The following is a 24,872-nucleotide window of genomic DNA, read 5'->3' on the forward strand; positions in this document are numbered from 1 at the left end:
TGAGTGCATCTCATTCCTTCAGAAGTACTAGCCTTTAATTGTTGTTTTGTGACTTTCCAGTAGACTGGTTCCCTGCTAATTCTGCAACTTTCGTCCGGAGTAAAGGAATGAATTCAAAAATTGAGCAGTGTCAGAATAGAATCTGATTGTATTCACTGCAAAATATTCAAACAAAAGTTTCAGTTTGGTTTATTTTAGGTAAACAGAAATGAACATACGAAAATACCTATATTCAAAAGTACAACAATATATTCGTCCAGGTTTATAAAAGAGGGCATATAGCTTCTCATTGGCTGATTTAAGGCTGTTTCTGAATTACACGGTCTGTACCGGCCATCTATTGTGCAGCCAGCTAGCACCAGAAAACTTACGATTTTCAGCTTGATGTGACTTTTCCACCAGCATCTATATTCCCCCCCTTCTAGCTGACATATGTTACTCCCTCAGTTTCTTCCTTCCTGAATTATCCTCTGTTGTCTCTGGGTAATCCACTCCAGTAACCTGCTTTTTCTCATTCCGTTCCCTCAGCCTCCCTTTCCGCACTCTTTCTCCTTCCACTCCATTGCTCTCCCCATCTGTTACTTTCGTTTCTAGCTCTGCTTCATTGTTCTCCACTCAATCACACTTGCCTTCTGCACCCATGTCCTACTTATGTCTTGCACTTAGTGGGCCCTTTCCTTTCCCTCCTGAGCCCTTTCCCTTGTGGACCCTTTCTTCTCTCCTGGGCTCTCTTTTTTTCTATCTCAGAACCACTGCTTTCTCTTATGTTACTCCCCTTCTCTCCCCGTTAATGTGTTAACCTCTCCTGTGTCCTCATTCTCCTCTTGTAGCTGGTACATCTTTGAACAGGCATGGAGCACAGAAGGTAAGGGTAGTCATTGGTTCTCTAAAGCATCTCCCTTGTGCTCAGTTGCCCTTCACTGAGCCACTTCTCTCACCTCCTACTCTTAACTATTGCGGTCTCACTCACTTTACATAACATCTTCTCCCCACATCTAGCTATGTAAACTGCCAAGCCAGCATACATTTCTGCTTTTGGAAAGCCTACTCAGGCAGCAGAGCGATCTTCATCACCTTTCATTTTGACACTTTCCCTCCAATTCACTGCCATCACAGAATCCTCAGAAGACCCCAAGGCTTCTGCCATTCCTGCTGCCTTCTAAATGAAACATGGTACATTTTGCTGTACTCCAACTCTGAAAACAGCTTTCAACCCTCTCACTTCTCAATGCATTTTATTGTGCCATAATGTTCTTTATCAAGGATTTCAAGGAGCACTTCCAACCTCTCATCCCTCATCGCATTTGGCAACCTCAAACTCCACCTCATAAAGATCAAACAAGCATTCCTGGCACAACTAGTTTCCAGCTATGCATAATCTCACTAACTGCACTCTGAAAACATGCATGCTCTACTCTCCACCAGCGAGGTGAAGTAGGCTCTCTTAAGCTCCTCTGTGACCACCAGCACGCTCCCACCATTGTCATCACATTTGATACTGCAAAAGCTAACCCCTTCACAACCTTTATCTCCCCTCACTGCTCACCTTATGTCTTTCCCACAATCCACTCCCATCTAAGTCTACCAGACAATTAATGCTATTCATCAGATGTTGCCTCCTAATTTCCCTCCAGAATATCTAATTGATATTACCCTATCCTGTCTGCTTACCACTCTTCCTCCTAATGACTTCTCCTATATTCCATTGACTTCTCCATATTTCATCCTTTACCCCTGCAAACCCCAGAAGACATTCCCACACTCTGAGTCACCAAACTATAAACTGCACCAGGCGCATCAACTGCAGCGTATGAAAATAGGTATTTTATATACCTAGGGCCTGATATAGAGTTTGGCGGAAGGGGTTACTCCGTCACAAATGTGACGGACATCTCGTCCACCATTTTACAGTCCCATTATATCCTATGGGAATCGTAATACGGGGCACGGGATATTGGTCACGTTTGTGAGTATATCGGAGTAACCCGTGTGCCAGATTCTAAATTGGGCCTCTAGTCTTTTATGGCCTGGCCACTGTGTCCTTTTTCTCTGAAATGTATCCTAATTGTTAGAAAGCTGCCATTCCGTGAATATTAAAAAATATATATATATATATATATATATATGGATGCCCTTTTACTTTGCATCAACCTCTGACCCATCTCTCAACTGTCATTATTTTCTAAAACACTAAAATCCCTAGTATTTATCACAATTGGACACATTTCCTCCCCACACGCAGTCCGCTACACCCCCTTCAGTCTGAAGTCCTGGCACCTTGCTTAGCAGAAACGGCCCTCGGTCAAATAACTAAATCACCACATACACAAGCACTTTTGACACCATTTGCCATCCCTGGCTGCATGCCATCACAAGCTTCACTAGACCTCCATGTCAATAAACTGGCTCCCCTCCTTCTCTGGCTGCCTGACTGATTCTGCTCAGGATTGTGGTGCTCGTAGGCCTTTTCCCCAAGCAGTTCCCCCACACCCGTCTTTGCCAACACTAGTCATGAGTAAAACGTAAAAGTGTCATAGCCACCTGGTTGACCTACGCCAGTATAGATTCTTCCCCTCTTCTCAGGTAATCAGTTTTGCCACCGCTTCTCTGTTCAGCCTCCACAGACTTGCACCTACTTTTTACCACCAGTAGCAGGACACTGTGTTGAACTTGGTGTTTATCACACAGCGAAATTACTTACCATCGTTTTCAAATCTACCCATAGCCAGCCACATTCCCCGTTGAGAAGCTGTCTCACTAAATCCATTTTACCCCCCCCCCCCCCCCCCGTCCCCCTATGATCTGCCAGTCAAACACCGTTTAGTACAGCAAAACCCCCATGTGCTGTTTTCAGATGCTGATCGTCAGCCTCTTTGTCACACTGCAATAGAAGGCCCATTACCTCGCTCTCATCTTTCAAAGCTCCCTTAAAAACTTAGCTCGGATAAAGGCATCTTTCTAGAAGGTGAGTACTGTGTCGGTCTTATTTCTACCATGAGCATGTTTAGCTCAGTTGTCTCAAAGAATGATATGATTTATAATACTTATGAAGTGTATGTAATCATCGTGCTTCTTAGTCCGGATTTAATAAAAGCTAACCTTCAAAATGTTATGTTTGACAGCTCATTTCGTCTGTGCCTTTCTCTACTGTGTTGTTTACGGCTCTATGCAGTGTTTAGCAGTCCATTGGGCAGCAATAAACCCACTCTTACACCCTCTTTTTTTCCTGCAGGGTTTCTTCCTCACCGTATCACCTCCTTCCGTCCTAAAAGTTGCCTCCCAGGCCTCTGAGAAAAACAAGCTTTTCGGGTTGAACTTGTCTGCGCCCTTTATCAGCCAGTTTTTCAAGGAGCCTTTGATGCAAGTCATGCCGTACGTCGACATCCTGTTCGGAAATGAGACGGTGAGTCGAGCTTGTGGATGTGCACTTAGTAGGAGACAGCCCCACAACACCCTCTGTTAAACACCTCACTCCCTCTAAGTGAAATCCATGTAGACGCTACAGTAGGGATCTCGTAGGATGCAATGTACCAGAACAATCCCAGTGTGACGTACGCCAGTTCCGTCTCCTAGTTCTATGCACAGGCCTTCAAATGTGGAATACCTCTGAGTTCTGCTCATTTGGCAGTCTACTGAATTTTTTTGATTGGGTCTCCTTTTCATGTCACCAGATTTTGGTAATTGAACCAAACAAGGAGCTGAGGTACCATTTCTTTGACTTACAACATTTGGATGTTCGCTAAATCCGCCTACACTGACTTTCATCGACCCTGTGAGGTTTGTGGAGCCAGAATGTCCTATATGGATGACCAGAATACACAATGTGTTGTTTTTTTCGTTTGCACAAGTGACGTTACAGGATACAGCACTGTGATTTCTGTGCAACACTAAGCAATAAGAACTTCAAGGGTAGGTAAGGTAGACTGCTGCACCTAATAAATGCAAAGTTTCCGGGCCATCCTAAAACAAAAACGTTTTTCTCAGCTAAAAATAAAATAAAAAACTCGAATTGGAAGTTCCTACATTAGAATACATGGGTTGTGCAATCTCATCAAAGCCGTTTGTAACTTCCACAAAGGTCCTCTGGTCTGAAGGGACAGATTTATGCTCAGGATGCATCCAAGACTTCCACATCTGAAAGATCAGAGTCGAAGAAAAAATCAAAGCAAGATTCAAAATTAAACCTTCACAAGTGATCACTTCTCTGCAAAGTTGCTGAATATGAGTGGCAAGTGAACGAAACATTCTAAACGAGTGTTGAGAAATTCAGCACCGACAACATCCTAGTCAGTGACAACAATGTTCTAAAACAAATGCCTTGTTGTAGGTCCATTTTATTTCGCTATCTCGACACAGGAGGCAGCTTAGCTTTTAGCTTGAGGACCTACTCCCCTTTTCACCTAGTCCCCTTTGACCTAGTTAGCATGCTCTGTTTTATTCTATTTACTTATTTCTTTTTAGTACTGCTTGTAGACGCGTGCATTTAAGAGAAATGTTTTCATTTTCCTAATTAGTATCATTCTGAGAAAGTGTCATTATCAGTAATGTGCGTGGGTAACGTCATCATGGTCCTTTTGTTTTTCGTTGACAAGAACAGAATGCGAACATGTCGGGCATTTATGTAATTGCCAATCACAGCCTTGGGTCTCTACGATTCCTGATCCCGAGACTAGGGGTGGAGGGGGGGTCTCATCCCAAGGTAACAGGGATTGGGAGCATTTCTCATGGACCATGTACTGGCAGATTAGGCTTACCATACCCAGCACTTGCTTTAGAGTAGGGTTTATGGCCTTATTACAAGGAAATGCATATTTCATGTTTATTACAATTTGTTGGGGTTTTGCATATTTGCCACTTTTGTCCTCACTATTCTGCTTCTGTTATTTCTCATTGTCAAAATCAATGCAGCACTTGCGTTTTATTGTAGATTGCAGTCTTTTCAATAAATATATTGAACACGGTCCTGCATCTTCCTCCCTGCCTGTGTGTTTGTAAAAGACTTATTTCTAATGAGAGAAAAGGGGTTAGATTTGTTACACCACAACTTCCCCAGAGTCCATGACTAGGGTGCCAAAAATCACCTTTACTACCTAGGGTTTGGGTGAGTTATTTCCAGGGTGCCTGGAGGGTTGGGCTGACAACTTCCAACTGGTGTAGGAGTGACTCAGTCACTTACAAGCAGACAGATTGCTGCCACTAATCCAGCAGACTTGCTTAGAGGTGAGAGTCACAAAAGCATCATTGAGATACTAAGGACTTAATATCCTTTCACCATACTAAGACTTCCACTTAAGTTTTACTAAAAACTAAGAAAAATCAGTTGACTAAATAATTATTGTCCACTATCTCAAAATGCCAATCAATGGCAAAATCTAAGTTGACAGCAGGAACTGTACCCTCATTCGTTGAAACTTAAGACACACAAGCTACTGTTATTTCAATTGCCACTACAGCCATTGTATCCCAGCTACCCATATCCTCACCACCACTTCAGTTACTAGAAGGCTTTTCTTTAGAATTTTCACATGGTGACATTTTTTTTCCTGAACAAGAAAAAGATAGAGAACGGTTACATTCGGATGACAGTGGTCACCATCCAAATGAGGCAGAAGACCGCATCTTCTAGGTATTCAAATTATATGTGAAGGGCCAGCGACGATCCTGAAAGTTATCAAGAACAAACTTATTACCGCCAACCAAAGGAGCTAAGTATATCACAGCTGTTAGCAGATTGTTCAAGTGCCCATGAGTTTCTTACAGTCAATAAAATAAATAATGCTGGATTTTTGTAGGGGATTGCCAACATCACAACCACAACTTCCACCTCTAGCACATCCTGATGAGCTCACTTCACATCCAGTCCCTTTGGTACAACAATCTCAAGAACAGACCAAAGGTACTATTAATGACACACTTTCAAGTGGAGATGATCATTCTCAAGGGAATAAACATACTGATAATGATTTAGACATATGGCAAGATCGTTATTGGGATGGTTAAGTTTTGGCAGAACAACCAAGCCCGAGCAGGTCCGAGGGAGGGAGGGAGAGAAGGAGGGACAGAGATATAGAGAGAATGAGAGTAAAGTGTGTGTGCATGTTAGTGTGTGTGTGTCTGTTTATGTATGTGTAAGTAAGCCAGTACGTGCCAATTGGATATAGACATACACTTTGAAAAGTGTTAGAACCCTGGCATTGAGGACAGGTTAGCCGGTCTCAGCACACTGTCAGTCAAAAACAGCAGGAGCATCAGTCTAAAAATCTGGTGGTGAACATACAAAAAGAGTGATTTCTTTACAAATATATTGTCAACTAAAAAGGAGTCACCAAAGTGGCACTTAAATACACTCCTAGAACAACTCAAGAAAGAGCCTTTTGAGCCGATACATAAGGTATCCCTACAAGCGCTTTAATGGAAAACAGCCTTCCTAATTGGTATAACTTCAACAGGATAAGTATGAGAATTACAAGTTACTCCAGTATTGGAACTTTCATAGATTCACATGCTTGAATCCTTCTCCGTCGTTGAAATGGGAGTCCCCAGTACATTACAATAGCAATGCAATGATAATTATAGTGAATGAAGGACTAAGGCCTCCCACTTTAGTAATCTATCCTTGTTGATTTGAGAAAAGAGACCAAACTTAGGTTTCAGCCAAACAGGCTGCCCTTCCCTCTAGAACAATCCTGTGAGAAGCTCCAGTCCCTCAGATTTTCCAAATCACAAGTGCTGACGTACCTGATGGGGACAACATGAAACGGCGAGCTTCCCAGGGGAGGAGGGAGGGTTGCATGTGAATCTATGAAAGATTCCAATACTGAAGAACTACAGTTACAGGTAACTAATTTTCTTACTCCAGTATTGGAACTTTTATAGATTCACATGCTTGAATCAGAGTAGCAAGCAGTAGGTAAGCGCACTGTATGATACACATTACCATGTCAACTGTTAGATGCAATAGTATCAATGGAAGAAAAAAACTTGAAATTATCAATCGTTATTAAAACAAAAGATTACTACACAGTAGCTACTAACAGTGCATTAACAAGTGAAGAAAACATTATACAATGTGCACCAAGTATACTGGGTTGGAGGGGAAAAAAGGAAAGTACAACAGCTCACCGTTACTGTAACAGATGTCGCAGCACCGCTTGTCCCATTGCTACATCACCCTGTGAAGTTTTCTCCAAGCAATAGTCCCTTGCAAAAATATGCGTGCACTTCCAGGTGGCTGCTCTGCAAACATTCTAGATGGTTCACCCCAGCGAAAAGTGTTGTGCATGCTGCAACCACCTTTGTATAATGTGTATATGTTGGTCTTCACATGGGGTTTTCCTGCAGCTTTATGACCATAATCGATAGCACAGGATATCCATCTCACGATGCTCTGTTAAGGTCTCGGACATGCACACTAAAGGTTAAGAGTTCTAGACTAGATGACTGTGGTCATTTCCTGCTATAGTTTCTTTTCAGCTATAAATATTTAAGTTACGTACTGAAAGGCAATTTCACTGTTTTTAATTGACAAACATTTTTCTTTTCAATTTGTATGGAAAGTATATCATTCATCAAAGCCTTTAGTGATTTATATATATTCGATGGCATGTGTAGCTGCAGATACACATGCTTTGCACATCCCGCCATCTAGTGTTGGGCTCGGAGTGTTACAAGTTGTTTTTCTTAGAAGAAGTCTTTTCGAGTCACGAGATCGAGGGACTCCTCCCCTTTCGGCTCCATTGCGCATGGGCGTCGACTCCATCTTAGATTGTTTTCTTTCCGCCATCGGGTTCGGACGTGTTCCTTTTCGCTCCGCGTTTCGGTTCGGAAAGATAGTTAGAATCTCAGAAAATTCTACGGTATTGTTTGCGTTCGGTATCGGGTTAGTTACAACAGATCGACACTGAATTTTGAAGCGCTCCAGTGGCCCTTCGGGGTTTTCGATCCCCCGTCGGGGCCTGGTCGGCCCGACCACGTGTCTCTTCAAGGCTAATGGAACGGACCCCATTCCGCTTCTGCCCCAAATGTCACAACAAGTATCCTTATACAGATCAGCATCTGGTCTGTAACTTGTGTTTGTCTCCAGAACACAAAGAAGATACTTGTTAAGCCTGTCGAGCGTTTCGGTCGAGGAAGACACTAAGAGAGCGAAGAGCGAGAAGACTACAGATGGCGCCGACAGGACAAAAACACTTGGAGGAGGAAGAAGAAACCTTCTCCATCGAGGATTCGGACTCGGACAAGGTCGATCCCGAACAGACGCCGAAAACCATAAGACGACACACAAAACTCACGGAAAGACCACTAAAGCCCAGGGGACGCCACCGCCAGCAGGCCATGGCTTAACCTGGAAAATAGGTGACCGAACATCGGCACCGAAAAAGGGCACGCATGTGTCGAAGGCATCCGACTCCGGTCGAGATAACGGCACAGAGCAGACTCGACCCCGAGACAGCGGGTCAGAGCAAGTTTGGCACCGAGAGGGAGGCACCGAAACGAGTCTGCACCGAGAGACCGGAACGCCGAAAATTAAAAAAGTGTCGTCGGAGCCGAAAAAGACTGCCGAAAAAGTTTCCATACCGAAACATCTGGCCTCGGAACCGAAAACAAGTTCCTACACAGAGGTACAGGGACTGTCCTCACAAATGCAAGGACATAGGTCCGGACAAGAACTAGAGTCAATGGAGCCAGATTACACTCAGAGAAGGCTCCACATCCAAAAAAGACACAGGGAAGATAAGTACTCTTCCCCCAATTCGGATGAAAAGAAGACTTGCCTTCCAAGAAAAAGACAAGCAGCCACAGGCAAAGGTGGCAAGACAAGTAACCCCGCCACCATCTCCACCACGCTCAACACAGACATCACCGGTAGCCACTCCACCACTGATGCAGTCCCCAACTCATACTGGAATGAGTCAGGATGATCCTGACGCATGGGCTCTTTATGATGCGCCAGTATCAGATAACAGCCCAGACTGTTATCCAGCGAGACCGGCACCACCTGAGGACAGTACAGCCTACACACAGGTGGTGTCAAGAGCAGCGGCGTTTCATAATGTCACCCTGCATGCAGAGCCTATTGAGGATGACTTTTTATTTAACACACTATCCTCCACACATAGCCAATACCAAAGTCTCCCTATGCTACCTGGAATGCTAAAACACTCCAAACAGGTGTTTCAGGAGCCTGTGAAGGGCAGGGCCATAATTCCAAGGGTGGAGAAGAAATACAAGCCACCACCAACAGACCCGGCATACATCACGCAGCAATTAACACCAGACTCTGTGGTAGTAGGGGCAGCTCACAAGAGAGCGAACTCACACACCACCTCCAGACAAGGATAGTCGCAAGTTCGCCGCTGCGGGGAAAAGGGTTGCAGCACAAGCGGCCAACCAATGGCGCATTGCCAACTCACAGGCATTGCTGGCGAGATATGATAGGGCTCATTGGGACGAAATGCAACATTTCATTGAACACTTGCCCAAAGAGTTCCAAAAAAGGGCACAACAAGTGGTGGAGGAAGGACAAAGTATCTCAAACAATCAGATACGCTCGGCAATGGATGCTGCAGATACAGCTGCTAGAACAGTAAATACAGCAGTGACCATAAGGAGACACGCATGGCTGCGTACGTCAGGATTCAAGCCAGAAATGCAACAAGCCGTGCTGAATATGCCATTTAACGGACAGCAGTTGTTTGGGCCGGAGGTGGACACTGCTATCGAAAAACTTAAAAAGGACACTGATCCGGCCAAAGCCATGGGCGCACTCTACTCCCCCCAGAGCAGAGGCACATTTCGTAAAACAGTTTTGAGGGGGTTTTCGGGGACAAAGCACAGAACCCACAACCTCACAAACAAGGCCCACTTATCAGAGCCAATATCAGCGGGGAAATTTTCGGGGACAATATAGAATGGGCCAATTCCAAAAAAGTTGAGGAAAGTTCCAGAGTCCCAAAATTCCACAAAACAAGCAGTGACTTCGACATCACAAATCCCCAACACAACACCTGTGGGGGGGAGACTAACCAAGTTCTACAAACAATGGGAGGAAATAACAACAGACACTTGGGTCCTAGCAATTATCCAGCATGTTTATTACATAGAATTTCTCAAATTCCCTCCAAATGTCCCACCGAAAACACACTGTCAAAACAACACATGGATCTTCTACAACTAGAGGTCCAAGCGTTGTTGCAAAAAGATGCAATAGAACGGGTACCAATTCATCAGAGAGGAACAGGAGTTTACTCGCTGTACTTTCTCATACCCAAAAAGGACAAAACTCTAAGACCTATATTAGATCTCAGATCATTAAATATCTACATCAAATCAGATCACTTTCACATGGTGACATTACAGGACGTAATCCCATTGCTCAAACAACAAGACTACATGACAACACTAGACCTAAAGGATGCATACTTCCATATACCCATACATCTTCACACAGAAAGTACTTAAGGTTTGTATTCCAAGGGGTACATTACCAATTCAAAGTGTTGCCATTCGGGATAACAACTGCACCAAGAGTTTTTACAAAATGCCTGGCAGTAGTAGCTGCTCATATCAGAAGGCAGCAAATACATGTGTTCCCGTACCTACACGATAGGTTAATCAAAACCAACACGAAAGAACAGTGTTCACAACACACAAAGTATGTCATAGAAACCCTCCACAAACTAGGTTTCTCACTCAACTACACAGTCACACCTTCAGCCGTGTCAAACACAGCAATACTTAGGGGCGACAATCAACACAACAAAAGGGATTGCCACTCCAAGTCCACAAAGGGTACAGGCATTCCAAAACGTAATACACGCCATGTATCCAAAACAAAAGATACAAGTCAAGATGGTGATGAAACTACTAGGCATGATGTCCTCATGCATAGCCATTGTCCCAAACGCAAGATTGCACATGCGCCCTTACAACAGTGCCTAGCATCACAATGGTCACAGGCACAGGGTCAACTTCTAGATCTAGTGTTGATAGACCGCCAAACATACACCTCGCTTCAATGGTGGAACAATATAAATTTAAACCAAGGGTGGCCTTTCCAAGACCCAGTGCCTCAATACGTAATAACGACAGATGCCTCCATGATAGGGTGGGGAGCACACCTCAACCAACACAGCATCCAAGGACAATGGGGGACTCAGCAGAGACAGTTTCACATAAATCACTTAGAACTATTGGCAGTATTTCTAGCGTTGAAAGCATTTCAACCCATAATAAGCCACAAACACATTCTTGTCAAAACAGACAACATGACAACGATCTATTATCTGAACAAACAGGGAGGAACACACTCGACACAGTTGTGTCTCCTGGCACAGAGAATATGGCATTGGGCGATTCACAATCACATTCGCCTAATAGCACAGTTTATTCCAGGGATTCAGAATCAGTTAGCAGACAATCTCTCTCGGGATCACCAACAGATCCACGAATGGGAAATTCACCCCCAAATACTAAACACTTACTTCCAAAGATGGGGAGCACCACAAATAGACCTATTTGCAACAAAAGAAAACGCAAAATGCCTAAACTTCGCATCCAGGTACCCACAAGATCAGTCTCAGGGCAATGCGCTATGGAGGGGTTGGTCAGGGATATTTGCATACGCTTTTCCCCCTCTCCTTCCGTATCTAGTATACAAATTGAGTCAAAACAAACTCAAACTCATACTAATAGCACCAACCTGGGCAAGACAACCTTGGTACACAACACTACTAGACCTCTCGGTAGTGCCTCATATCAAACTTCCAAACAGACCAGATCTGTTAACTCAACACAAACAACAGATCAGACATCCAAATCCAGCATCACTGAATCTAGCAATTTGGCTTCTGAAGTCTTAGAATTCAGACATCTAGACCTTACACAGGAATGTATGGAAGTCATAAAACAAGCAAGGAAACCAACCACACGACATTGCTATGCAAATAAGTGGAAAAGATTTGTTTATTATTGCCATAATAATCACATTCAGCCATTACACGCATCTGCTAAAGACATCGTAAGCTACTTACTACATTTGTAAAAGTCAAAGCTAGCTTTTTCATCCATTAAAATACATCTTACCGCAATTTCAGCTTATCTGCAAATTACGCACTCAACTTCATTATTTAGGATCCCAGTCATAAAAGCATTTATGGAGGGCTTAAAAAGGATTATCCCACCAAGAACGCCACCAGTTCCTTCGTGGAACCTCAACATTGTCTTAACAGGACTCATGGATCCACCTTTTGAACCCATGCACTCAGTGAGATGCAATACTCAACATGGAAAGTAGCATTTCTAATTGCCATCACATCTCTAAGAAGAGTAAGTGAGATACAAGCATTTACCATACAAGAACCCTTTATTCAGATACACAAGCATAAAGTAGTTTTACGAACTAACCCACAGTTCTTACCAAAAGTCATATCACCGTTCCACTTGAATCAAACAGTAGAACTACCAGTGTTCTTCCCAGAGCCAGATTCTGTAGCTGAAAGAGCACTACATACATTAGACATCTAAAGAGCGTTAATGTACTACATTGACAGAACAAAACAAATTCGGAAAACGAAACAATTGTTTGTTGCTTTCCAATAACCTCATACAGGAAACCCAATATCCAAACAAGGCATTGCTAGATGGATAGTTAAATGCATTCAAACCTGTTATAACACCAAGGGCACAGTCAACTAGAAAGAAAGGTGCTACCATGGCCTTTCTAGGAAACATTCCAATGACTGAAATATGTAAGGCAGCCACATGGTCTACGTCTCATACATTTACCAAGCACTACTGCGTGGATGTGTTAACAGCACAACAGGCCACAGTAGGACAAGCAGTACTACGAACTTTGTTTCAAACGACTTCAACTCCTACAGGCTGAACCACCGCTTCTGGGGAGATAACTGCTTTCTAGTCTATGCAAAGCAGGTGTATCTGCAGCTACACATGCCATCGAACGGAAAATGTCTCTTACCCAGTGTACATCTGTTCGTGTCATGAGACGCTGCAGATTCACATGCGCCCGCCCGCCTCCCTGGGAGCCTGTAGCCGTTTGAAGTTGATCTTGAAAATTTGTAAATTTGTAAATATATTGCTTTAAACCACATTATGTACATACATATTTACTCCATTGCATGGGCACTATTACACACAACTCCTACCTCACCCTCTGCGGGGAAAACAATCTAAGATGGAGTCGACGCCCATGCGCAATGGAGCCGAAAGGGGAGGAGTCCCTCGATCTCGTGTCTCGAAAAGACCTCTTCGAAGAAAAACAACTTGTAACACTCCGAGCCCAACACTAGATGGCGGGATGTGCAAAGCATGTGAATCTGCAGCGTCTCATGCCACGAACAGATGTACACTGGGTAAGTGACATTTTCCATATATATATATATCTCAATCCCTCACTTTCTTTCTGTGTCTCTCTCAGGGTTGGGTGGTTAGGGTGGTAGTGGGGTTGGCCACAGGGACGGCTTCAGGCCACCCCACCAGGCACAGCCGATAAGGGGTTGGCCACAGGGCCTGGCCGTGCTCGGCAGTGGGTGGATCCACGTATAGTAATTAAAACTACTGTAAGTGTAAAAATAAAATAGAAATTTGCTGAAAAAACCTAAGGGTACAGGCTTGTTATAGTTAGGAAATAGATTTTTTTTAAATGTTGACATTCACTTTGGAAAAAAAAAAAACATGGGTTACAGGGACTTATAGTTAAGCTCACACTTTAAACGTACAAAACCATGGAAATTCACCTGTTATATTTGGAGATATCTAAAGAAACTATAACTCATGCCTCAAGGTAACTAGAACTTTCGTCATGCTCTGCTAATTACCTCACAAATTACGGCACTCGTGACATCTTTCATAACATAATTGCAAATATTAATGTAATATTTGCAGTAACTTTTTGGATGAAAACCCTGTACATGACGGGGGCGTGTGTTATAATTATTTTAGGGCATGAGTTTTAGTTACTTGCGCTAACTTGATGCTATGATAATATTGACTACCAACCGTTCTAACCCTGACGTAGTGGAATATTTCAAGCCTATTAATGTATGAAAAATGCCAATATTGCAGAACTAACTAGTTACAAGTGAGTAACTTTTTTCGTCTCTGGCTTTGATTTTTATTGGGGGCTCGGGTGTCTGGTTTTGTGGCGACTTAAAGCTGTTGTATAGTGTGTAATGCTCTTTAGTGAAAGCCCTATTCTTTGTAGTTGAACACTGATCAGTGTTCAGTTTGTTAGTTGTACACCTTTCCATTTGCCTGGTTGGAGGTTTAGTTTTGAGTTCTATTTATGTATGTGACCTTTTTCTATAGCTCTATATCACCATTAGTATGCCCTTGTAGACTGTGAGTTCAGCTACATGTATGCACTCTAGTGCTGCCTCTAAGTAGGAATGTAGGCATGCACCACATTAAACCTTTTTGACTCACTCGCATCCACTTCCCCCAACGAGAGAGGGGGGGGAGAAAGAGAAAGAGAGAGAGAAAGAGAGGGACACTCTTGGTAGTTTGAGGAGTTGTTGGGGATGGTTCTGCACGGGCCTCTGGTTCTGTTGTCACATTGGTGGTTCATGTATCTTCTTATGACAGTCTTTTCTCTTTTCTTACAGGAAGCCCTTTCATTCGGTCGGGAGCAGGGCTTCGAGGTAAGTCCACATGAAGATTTCAATGCTAACCCCTGTAATTAGCAGTACAGAACTGTATTGAAGTTGTCAGTACCCCATGATTGGGATTTAGGCTTTGTGCCATGTAGTACTTCAAGAGAGTCCCCATAACTGCGTGTCAAATGCTGTGTACAACTTTGAAGTAAGTCCATTTAATTTACATTAATTCACATTACTGTGGGGCACTTTGAGATCAGTCACTCATGACTAGGTATCAGACCCAGTACCGGATTTTGAATAGAAGTGAGCCAAGATTTCGGGTAAGGTGCCGAAAAGACCTCTCATGTGAGTGTTCTGTGATTAGGTACAAATGACTTTGCAGGGGTTAGCGCATAATCTTACGTAGTTAAAGCATGAGGTAACGTGTCTCAAGAATAGCCCCATAGTTTGGCTTCAAACATTCCTGTTTTGACAAAGATAGCAATGACATAACGACTCTCTCAGTAGATTGATAGAGTATTTATTCCCAGTCCCTAAAATTGAACTAAGTGCATTATACAGAGTGACTTGTACTGGTAATGCCCTTTTTACTGGCATTGACTTGTATACCTTTTCCCTCACCTGTTCTCTTCATTCCTAGCACTCATATTTTTTTGTGATAATCGCTCTCAATATACTGCCTGAACATCTGGAGTGCTGTCATTATTTAAGCTGTCACAGTAAAATTCGCCTCCATACTGAATGATAAGACTGATGTACGACCACTGGACCTGTCAGAAAAACATGCTTAGGCAATCCTTCCACTTTATGACATAAAGCAGGACAGATATATTTTGACAGTATATCTCGAACCGTGCCAGTGTTTTTTTTTTTTGTTTTTTTTTTTTTTACCATCTTTAAAATACATTTAAATATGAAGCAACGAATTACTCAGTGATTTGGCCCCAGACGAGATGGAGAAAAAGATGTCCTTAAACCTTTCTCCCAATTAAATTTGATTTATGAAAATGTTGTCCTCCTTTGCCTTCTATGCAGATAACATTTGCAATCTTGGATAATCCTGGTTTCCATCTCTGTCATCTAAAGAAATATCTTAACCCTTTTGCTTAGTAATAAACTGATTTCGGGGCATCCTGGCTGCCTGTTCCTGTTGTTTAGCCACCCTTTGTGTGCTTAAGCAAATTTATAGTTTGGTTTCCTCCGATGAGAGCATCCAGTGTCATGTAGGGGAACACCTTAAGTAGATTTCCCCTGTATCTCCTGTAAGGATATTAGTATATGATTTCAGGGAAATTCTCACTTGCCCCTACGTGAGACAATTCCTTGAGTGCCCACTTCCCAGAAAGTCTTCTGTACCATGTGTGGACTAAGGGAAATGCCTCATAGAGCCAAAAATAGTTTGGAGAACGGACAGGAGAGTTATAAGGGCTCACTGGTAACCATGCTGAAATATTCAAGGTTCAATTTAGGATTGCTCATTTCTAGACCATTACAAGATTGCTTTTGTATTACTAGGAAGTACATATATTGTTAAAGGGTGTAAAGTAAGCTTTTATTTGGTTTACTTTTTCGGTAACCTATGCTTTCTTTTGTTTTTTCTTGCAGACAGAAGACATAAAAGAGATTGCCCAGAAGACGCAGGCCTTGCCCAAGGCGAATTGCAGTCGACCACGGATTGTCGTTTTCACCCAGGGTGAGAATGACACCATTGTGGCTACAGGTAACATTGAGCACTACATCAAAACATGCTTTTCGGACTGTCTTCCTTGGTACTGCTGGATGAGCCTGATTCAGGCATCTGTAATTTGAATAAATGTATGGATTTGTGTGGTTGTGCATCAAATCGCATCAAACCTTTTTCCACTGGAGGAGTGCCAGTGCTTTTGCTTAGAATCTGTGAGTTTGGATTTTCAGTCTTTAGCTTAAAAAAATGTTTGGCAGTTCAAAGTGTGTTCTAAATGTTGGTTGGGTAAGCCCATATTTCTGGAGCTGTACTCTTAGTTTGGAGATATAGGTGCTTTTAATGGACTGATTTGTAAGCAAGCCATTTGTTTTATCACCAGGAGGCAGCAGCATCCTGGTTAGTAAGTGGAGATCATATCTTGATATAAGCTTGGGTTGCTGGTTTGCATTATTCATATGTAGACAGGCAGGTTTGACGTAGGCTACCAGAATCTCAGTAACTGAAAGCCAGTGCCTTTCCATCTGTGGCTTTGACAGAAAAGGAAGTGCCTATATCACTGTAATTTCCACCCATCTGCAGCCGGTGAACATGTTATACCTGACAAAATCCCTGCCTTGTTCAACTCCACCTGCCCCAGACCACACCCACAACTCTAATAGTATTTCCCCAACTCTGCTGCCACTTAACCTGCTTGTTTCGATGCAGGTTAGTGTTTGCAGATTCAAACTGTAGTGGGTCCGACATTTGCCTTAATTTAGCTTAGCTATCTGACCTCTTTTTTCTGTTGTTAAAGTAATAAATGTGTTGCATTATTTCGGTTAGTATGCTTTAGGGATGTTCGTTATAACTATCCAAAAAAGCATATTTAGGATTGGTTAAATGTTCCCAGTCTCTAGCCATTGATCAAAGTTCTTTTCTTCAGAGTACTAATAATAGGATAAAGTAATGGACAGGTCTTATCAGACTGTTACAGGCATAAACCTCCAGATTGGGACACAATATGCTTTATATGGCCTCTAAATATCTTAGACATACTCGAGTGAAGCATCAAGAATGGGTCAAAATACTTAAGAGGTGCCAAGAGCTTGACAGAATAACCGAGATATGGCCTCTAGTTCTGGTCATGATATGCAAGATGTGGCTGCTAAAGTAGTCCATTTGGCATGGTATTTCGGGTATATCCTTTGTCTTGTATTGTAAATGGATCTTTGCCACTGGTGTGGCAACTACACAGTTGTAGATTACTGTCTGTTTACTCTGTCCTTCTTAATCACAATATTTGCTTTGGCCTCTTTGCAGTCCAGCTTGGACAGGTTGTTGATGCGCTTTGAAGTAATCCAGTATGAAACGTCAAAGATGCTCTTTGAGCAGTAGTAGTACTGCTGTGTCTCTGTTGGTTGAGGGGGTGGTAGTGCTTTCTATGTGTGGATATTGTACTGTTCCTGCTTTTTCTGTAAGTGTCCTGGCTATTTGAGAGCCGCTTGCACTGCTTCTTGCCATGATGTGCTGTTTTCTTTTTCTTCCTGCATAAGCATGCTCTGCTACTGGTCATACTGAACTTGCCAACATTTGTATATCAAAGCATTCGTGACTTCTGCAATTGTTATTTGTGATTGATGGGAAATTATAACGCTGCTGTTGCCTAGTCTGTTTTTCTGTGTTATGGAAGCTTGCACTGCTGTCTACGCTGTGTGTGCTCTGTATTAGCTTAGCTAAACACTTCAAACAACAAATTAAAAAGCAGTTGGCTTTGTCAATGTGTACCTATTACGTTGCTGCATGCCCTAGTTCTGCAATTTAAGATCTTTATTGGTAGTCATAAACGTTAGTATATTAGCCCCGCTATGTGCATGGACCTTGAAGCACTTCAAATAGATGTATTTGTCTGTGGAAACGAACAGTGTGTGACTACTTCGGCCAAACAATCCCATGCATTGAAGTGCAATATTTAGAATCTACTCTAAGGCGTTCCCTTCCAAAATGACATTTTGTCAAGTTAGTTTCACAGATGAATCTGGAATAGGGTGGGAAACCCATCTAGACCACCTGTCAGATCTGGGATAATGGATGGACAAAGACCATTCCTTAGATCAGTTTTCTGGAAGTGAGGGTCATACATCTCGTACTCAAGGCTTTCCCTTCATCTCTAATAATGAGGAACATTCTGATTCAGACAGACAACACCATGACCATGTGTTATCTGAACAAACAGGAAGGTACTAGGTCGAGAACACGGTCTATGGAAGCCTCAACAATGTGGTACGAGGTGTTTGCGTGGGACATTTCGGTAGCAGCAGCAATTATCCCAGGAACTCTGAACCATCAGGCAGACTTCCTCCGCTGTTATTCAGGAAAACTTACAAGTGGCTTCTGGAGTACTAATACCTTGGAGAAATGGGGAACCCCATCATTCTACCTCTAACAGCCCGAAACAGAACCTGCTGAGACTTTGTATCCAGGATAGAAAATCAAACTCATGGGCAGTGCCCTTTCTATGGGTTGATCAAACAGATTTCTGTACACGTTTCCACTAATTGCACTCATTCCTGCGGTAAAAGTGAAACTGCACAAGTCCAGCAAAAAGTATACTAATGGTGTCAGACTGGCAGAGACACTGGTAGGTCGTTCTTCTAATGTATGCCAGATCTCACAAGAGACTTGCATGCAAGCTGTATCTGCCATTAAGGGCAAATTCAATATCCAAACTTGACATTATTGAATTTTTCAGTGTGGCTACTGAAATCTAATAAAGACAACTGATTCTTAAACCAGCTTGTATAGAAACACCAAACTTATTTTCATAAGAACATGTTATGCCTTGAAATTGAAAAAGTCGTGACTACTGTGGCAGGAAAATTGCCATGATCTGATCTCCCTACAAGAGGAAATAACATATCATATCTTCTGCATGTAGCCCAATCGAAATTGTAATTCTCTTCAATTAAATTCCTGTTGCTGCCTGTAATCAAGGATTGTTTTGGACGGACTCAAGATCTTTACACCAACCATAAGATGTTATCCTCTGGATTTTAACTTATTTCAGTCACAACTAATGAGTCCTCCTTTCAAACCTATTCACAAGTGTTCTTTGCAGCATCTTTCCTGATATAAAAGTTTTTTTGATTGCCAATACTTTCTACTTGGAGAAAGAACAAGTTGTAGGCTTTGTTGGCAGAACCTTACAGTTTTTCGTGCAAGCGGGGTGATCCAAGGGCGCATCTTTTTTTCCTTCCTTCCTAAAATTGTTTCTGATTTCCACATTATTCACACTATATTATTACCTACATTTTCTACAATCCAGCCACTCGAGCTGCATGCTCACTTCATTTCTTATATCAAGATTAAACAAAATACCCCAGAATATCCAAACAACTTTTTGTAAGGTATGGCCTTATAAGACACAGTCTAGTAACTTCCAAGCATTCTGTCGTCAGTTGGATTTTATCTTGCATAGTTTTCTTAACAAATAGCAAATAAACCTCTTTCAGGAAAGGTCAAGGCTCTTTATGCTAGAGAAAAAGCGGCAACTTCAGTTTAGCTGCGTAATGTACCAGTAGCAGACATTTGCCATGCAGCAAATTAGAAATCAGTTCATACATTCACAAGGCACTATTGACAAAATTTGGATACACAGGCTGATGGAAGAATAGGCCAGGAAAACCTGAGAAACCTGTAAAAATACTAAAAGTTTTTCTGTGTTTACGTCTTGTCTCTTTCCTGCTGCTCAAAGCTACTTCAAATGAGAATAATTAACTTGCTACTTTGTTTTGATTTTTATGATTCAGTGAAGATCCTAATGTGTAGAAGAAAAGCTTGCATACCTGTAGTCATGCTTCTCCATCATAGGAACCTTCAATGAAGTCAGAAACAACCCGCCCACCGCCCGGCTGGGTAATGTTGGGCATTGGAAACAAAATACTTCATACAACTCTGAGAAGCAACTGCCAGTACACTCCATTAGGTGTAGGGGAAAGTCCTGGGACCCTATGAGACCACTATTTTTCACAAGTTTCAAGGTCAGGCTGCATTTTTCTGTCACTTTAAACAGGCTTTGCTTTGTTACGTTACCCTTATTTTTATAGCACGCTATCACCCTTGGGTTTCCTTGTGCTGTGGCAGGTGTGTGAGGTTAGCCTCTGGAAAGCTTAATTTAAAAGCCAGGTGTTTAGCTTCTTGCGGGGGGGGGGGCTCTGATGTGGTGTGGGAGCTTGTTCTGGACATTAGGAGCAATGTATGAGAAAGCATGACCTGTTGATCTGCTTTTGTGTATGTCTGGGGTGTGTTCTAGTCCGGCAGAGGTGCCTGGAGGGGTGATGGAATTGTGCGCTGCTGTTGTGAAGTGCTTCCTACATGTGGATGAGTAGTTTGAAGTGTATGCCTTGTGTATCGGGTGCCAGTGAAGTTCTCTTAGGTGAAGTGTGATGTGAGCCCAAAGTGGGAGATTGAGGACTACTCTGGACTCTGCATTATGGATGGTCTGGAGTCTTTATGCAAGTTGGTTGGTTATTCCTGAAGTCTGCTCTTCTGGTGATGACTGCTGGGGTGTCAGTTCTCCTGGTGGTGTTCAGTAGCCACTTGAACATCTTCTGAGCATCTTCAAGGAGTGAAAATAGGACGATGCAACTGTGTTAACTTGAGTAGATATATCCAGTTTGCTATCTGTAGAGATTCCAAGGATTCAAGGCTAGCTTGTATGCTGAGCATCATGAACACTGGTATAGTTTCTCTCACATGCAGGATGCCAGAGAACACCTTACCATTTATGTTCAAAAGATATAAATGATAAACAACATGCATTGTAAATACAGAAAGCAAGAAATGCATCCTACCTAAAGCCAAATTTACCAAATTTCATATTTTGCCACTCAAAAATAAATGTCTGTTTACAGATACATAAACCACACTTACAGCATTACCATAAAACTGTGGCTCTAACATATAAAAAGTTGTGCGAAATCGGGGCAATACAGCCAGATAGACAGGTGCCATGGAAAGCTAAAAACAGTGTATTGTTTTCTTAAGGAGCCATTGTCATATTCCACAGTGCAGTGCACTCACTGTTGCTGTAGACTCTCACTTGTTTATATGGTAAACCAAAAATAGTGCTTTGTAACTGATGAATGACTTACTATTGTATGACCTAGTGTCCAAGAATTCAAACGGGTAAATGAGGCTAATTGATTATGACTTCTGTGAAGATTCCTACGATGCAGATCTAGAGAAGTGTTACCTTCTGATCTCACTGCCTTCATTGATAGTCCTAAACAATAGAATATAAAGCTTATTCCAGAGCACCGTTACTTGACTAAGCATCAATTATAAGACCTCACAATTATAACAATTTTCTCAACACAACTACCCTTTCTGCTGTGGCAACTGTTTCTAAACAGTAATACTACATGACGGTAGGAATAGACCTCCCAAGTTGCAACTGTCACCAGTCCTTTGCAACTGTCACCAGTCCTGGCATTACTTAATGAGTCAACTGTCACTGCGTTACCTCTCATCAGAATAGCCTTAGGTCACCTTGTAAGGATTTGTTTGGCAACTGAGAATGCAATTATATGTAGGACAGTCCATCTGAAAATGAGTGCTTAATGTTGGGACAAAGGTTCCCCCTATGATCTGCAAATATGCATCTCTGCCCTGAGTTACACCCACATAGATCAGTGGTCGATTTTTTTACTTTTTTAACCTTGGCATACACAACTGTTGTTTATGCTGTGGCCCCTTTTTAGTTATTCACTTGAAAGTCCAAGTAGGCCTGCCGTAGCCTGGAGAGGCATATTAAGCATGCTTTCCTTAGCAAGTGTGACAAATGCTCCCTCCCCCTCATTCTCCAGATTACTTGATACTAGCATTGCTGGCAGCATGTAATTGGAATTGGTGGGCAGGGCTTTTTATCGGTGCCTGCTGATGCTGTATGTTCATCTAGAGTGCAGAGTTCCTTTGTAGTTGATTCTATGGTTGAACATTGTCCTTGAAAAATACAAAAAGAAAGACTCAACAACATGTTAATGTTTTTATTTTTAAGGCTTTATTAAAAGTATTTTGTGACAGTCACTTCTATTAACCACTGCAATGTGCGAATATATTAAATATACATTATAATATAGTTATTGGTGACTATTTGACAAAGCCACTGTTTGCCTTACTTAAAATGACAGACCTTATATTGCTATGTATGCCCAGCGCTTCACGCATAGCGCAGGGTTGGCAACCAGCAGAGGTTTGACTGCAAGGCCTGGCTGTATGCTAGCCCTGCGCCTAGCCCCATTGCGCATGGCTGTTCTCCAGTGGGCGATTTGATGTCAGTGGCTAGGGCCCTGCGTACAGCGCTACGCAAAGAGATGGTCATGTCACTTTATTTTTTTTTTTTAAACTAAAACTAAGAATTCACTTAAAAAACAAAGGCTAAAGTTTTGTTTTAGTTGGGTATGGTAATGATATCTATCTTTGCATTTAAAAAAAAAAGCCTTAGAAATACACTGGGGAAAAAAAACAAAGGTTAAACGGATGTTATAGTTAGGTGAGAATATCAGTTAAAACATAACATTTGAAATTGACACACCCACTGATATTCACCAGTTATAGTTATCGCAAACAACTATAACTAAGACCCCAAGCCCGTATGCAGCAAAGAGGTCTCATACTTGAGTATGGTTATAAAATCTTACTCTGTTAAAAAAAAAAAAAAACAGTCAAAAAAACAAATGTTAAAATGACATAGTTGGGTCTGATAATATCATCTCACTTAATATTTTTTTTTTTTAAACTTACATTCACTGAAAAAACAAAGGCTGAGGTGATGTTTTATTTAGGTGAAAATTTCATTTAAAACATGTTACGCTAAAAAAATATTGAAATTCACCAATTATAATTAACTCTAGTAATTTTTACCCCAGCCATGCTCTGCTTATGACCTCACATATTACATCACTCGTGATATGTTACGTGACAATATTGTTAACATCACTGATGACAACTGAAATGATATCATTGACAACAGTGTGTATGGGGAGGGTGCAAATTATAGTTACTTGAGTTAACTGTAACTGGTAAATTTCAGTTTTTTAAAGTTTAAAATGGTATGTTTTAGATGACATTTTCACTTAACTATTCACAAGTCAAGGTTACCCTGGGAAGAGTGTGTTGTTAACTGTGGTGCCATTTGATGAACCTTCATGAAACTTTACAAAAAAGTTAATCTACCTCAGCTTCTTATTAGAAAGTTTCAGGGTGATCTATCAAGCGAGTAGGGGCTGTGAAAAAGAGGGACCCAAAACACTTTTTTCCCCATTCATTTTCCATAGGACAAATTAGACAAACAACCAAAATGGCTGAATAGAATTAAACCAGATTTGGTACAAAACTATATCTTTTAATCAGATTTTGCTTTCTGTGATTTGGTGTAAATCTGTTCAGTAATTTTTGCTAAATTAAGGTTCTCAATTTGTAGATATATTGGCAATTGGGTTTGCATGACTTCCGTGGGACTCAAATCAAAAACTGGAGCAATTGGATTGTCACATTTCTTTTTGTTTTCTTTTTCAAAACTCGTCAGTTGGCTTTTTTCTCAAGAGACGGGCTCCCTCACTCACTCCTGTCTCACTGCACAGGATGGGTTGGGAACAGGACCTTACCATAGGCCAGACCTTTCGAGCAATTCTGCCCTGTGCGCAGGGTTATATGTTGTAAGTTAGTAAGTCAGTAACGTATAACTTGTGAATTCCCCCTTGTTTGTGTTTTTTTTAATGCTAATGCTTTTTGCAGGCAATTCCTATGGTTTTTGATAACTTAAGTTAAAATCCTACTACCTCCCCCTCCCTCTAACTCCACTTTAACCTTTGTTTTTGTCTCAAAAAATCGGGGGGGGGGGCTGGTGTTCAAGGGCTAAGGGGCTACGCCCGAGCCTTTTCTGGCCTTTCCAGTGAAGCATGTATTTAAATACATTATGAAAGTAAAACATTTTCTGCGCAACATTTTCCAAGTGAAAGTTGTGCACTTTCAAAAGCCCCACTGCGCCTGCATGAGTGTGTGGCTGAAAGCTGCACAGAAGGGCTGACTGGGCTTACCCACGCAAAGCCCTTATTTTTTCTCAGAACGCAGTGACATCCCTGGCTTATCTCCTCCTCCACCAGTAACTCTGATAGTAAATAGCCTGGAGCGTTTTTCCGTTCAGCCCGGGTTTCCAAAAAACTTCATGCCACTCAGATATTATTACTCCACCCTTTCCTGTATACTCAAATGGTAAGGTGTGATCAGAAGGCCTTACTGACCACGCCCCACTCTGACTAAATGGCTAAGGGTCCACTGAGAAGCATGTTACCAGAGGTCACATTTTATTAAGAGAATGTGGCATTGCGCAAAAGAAATCCCCTTTTCCTGCATTACAAGGAGTCTGTGGCAGAGAAATTGAATAAATACAATAAATAACTTCATCCAGGGCTCTCTGGGAGACAGGAGTGTGACCTGAAGATCTCAAGTCATAAATATGCCATAGACAACCCTGCACACAAGTAAGTTGGAGCTCTATCTTTTTTAATAGACAATAAGAAAAAAATCTGTTC

General features: G+C 42.0%; 1 protein-coding gene across 5 annotated transcripts in view; it reads left to right on the plus strand.

Annotated features, from left to right (window-relative positions):
* The window catches only part of ADK (adenosine kinase), a 462,265-nt gene that overhangs the window by 383,383 nt on the left and 54,010 nt on the right, over nt 1–24,872 (plus strand). For all 5 annotated transcript variants that reach the window (XM_069240844.1, XM_069240846.1, XM_069240847.1 and 2 more), the window contains 3 exons: nt 3,233–3,403; nt 14,625–14,660; nt 16,224–16,338. In XM_069240844.1, the coding sequence (XP_069096945.1) occupies nt 3,233–3,403; nt 14,625–14,660; nt 16,224–16,338 (322 nt within the window). The remainder of the gene's footprint in view (nt 1–3,232; nt 3,404–14,624; nt 14,661–16,223; nt 16,339–24,872) is intronic.

Source organism: Pleurodeles waltl, chromosome 6 (assembly GCF_031143425.1).
Source record: "Pleurodeles waltl isolate 20211129_DDA chromosome 6, aPleWal1.hap1.20221129, whole genome shotgun sequence".
NCBI classification, from domain to species: domain Eukaryota; kingdom Metazoa; phylum Chordata; class Amphibia; order Caudata; family Salamandridae; genus Pleurodeles; species Pleurodeles waltl.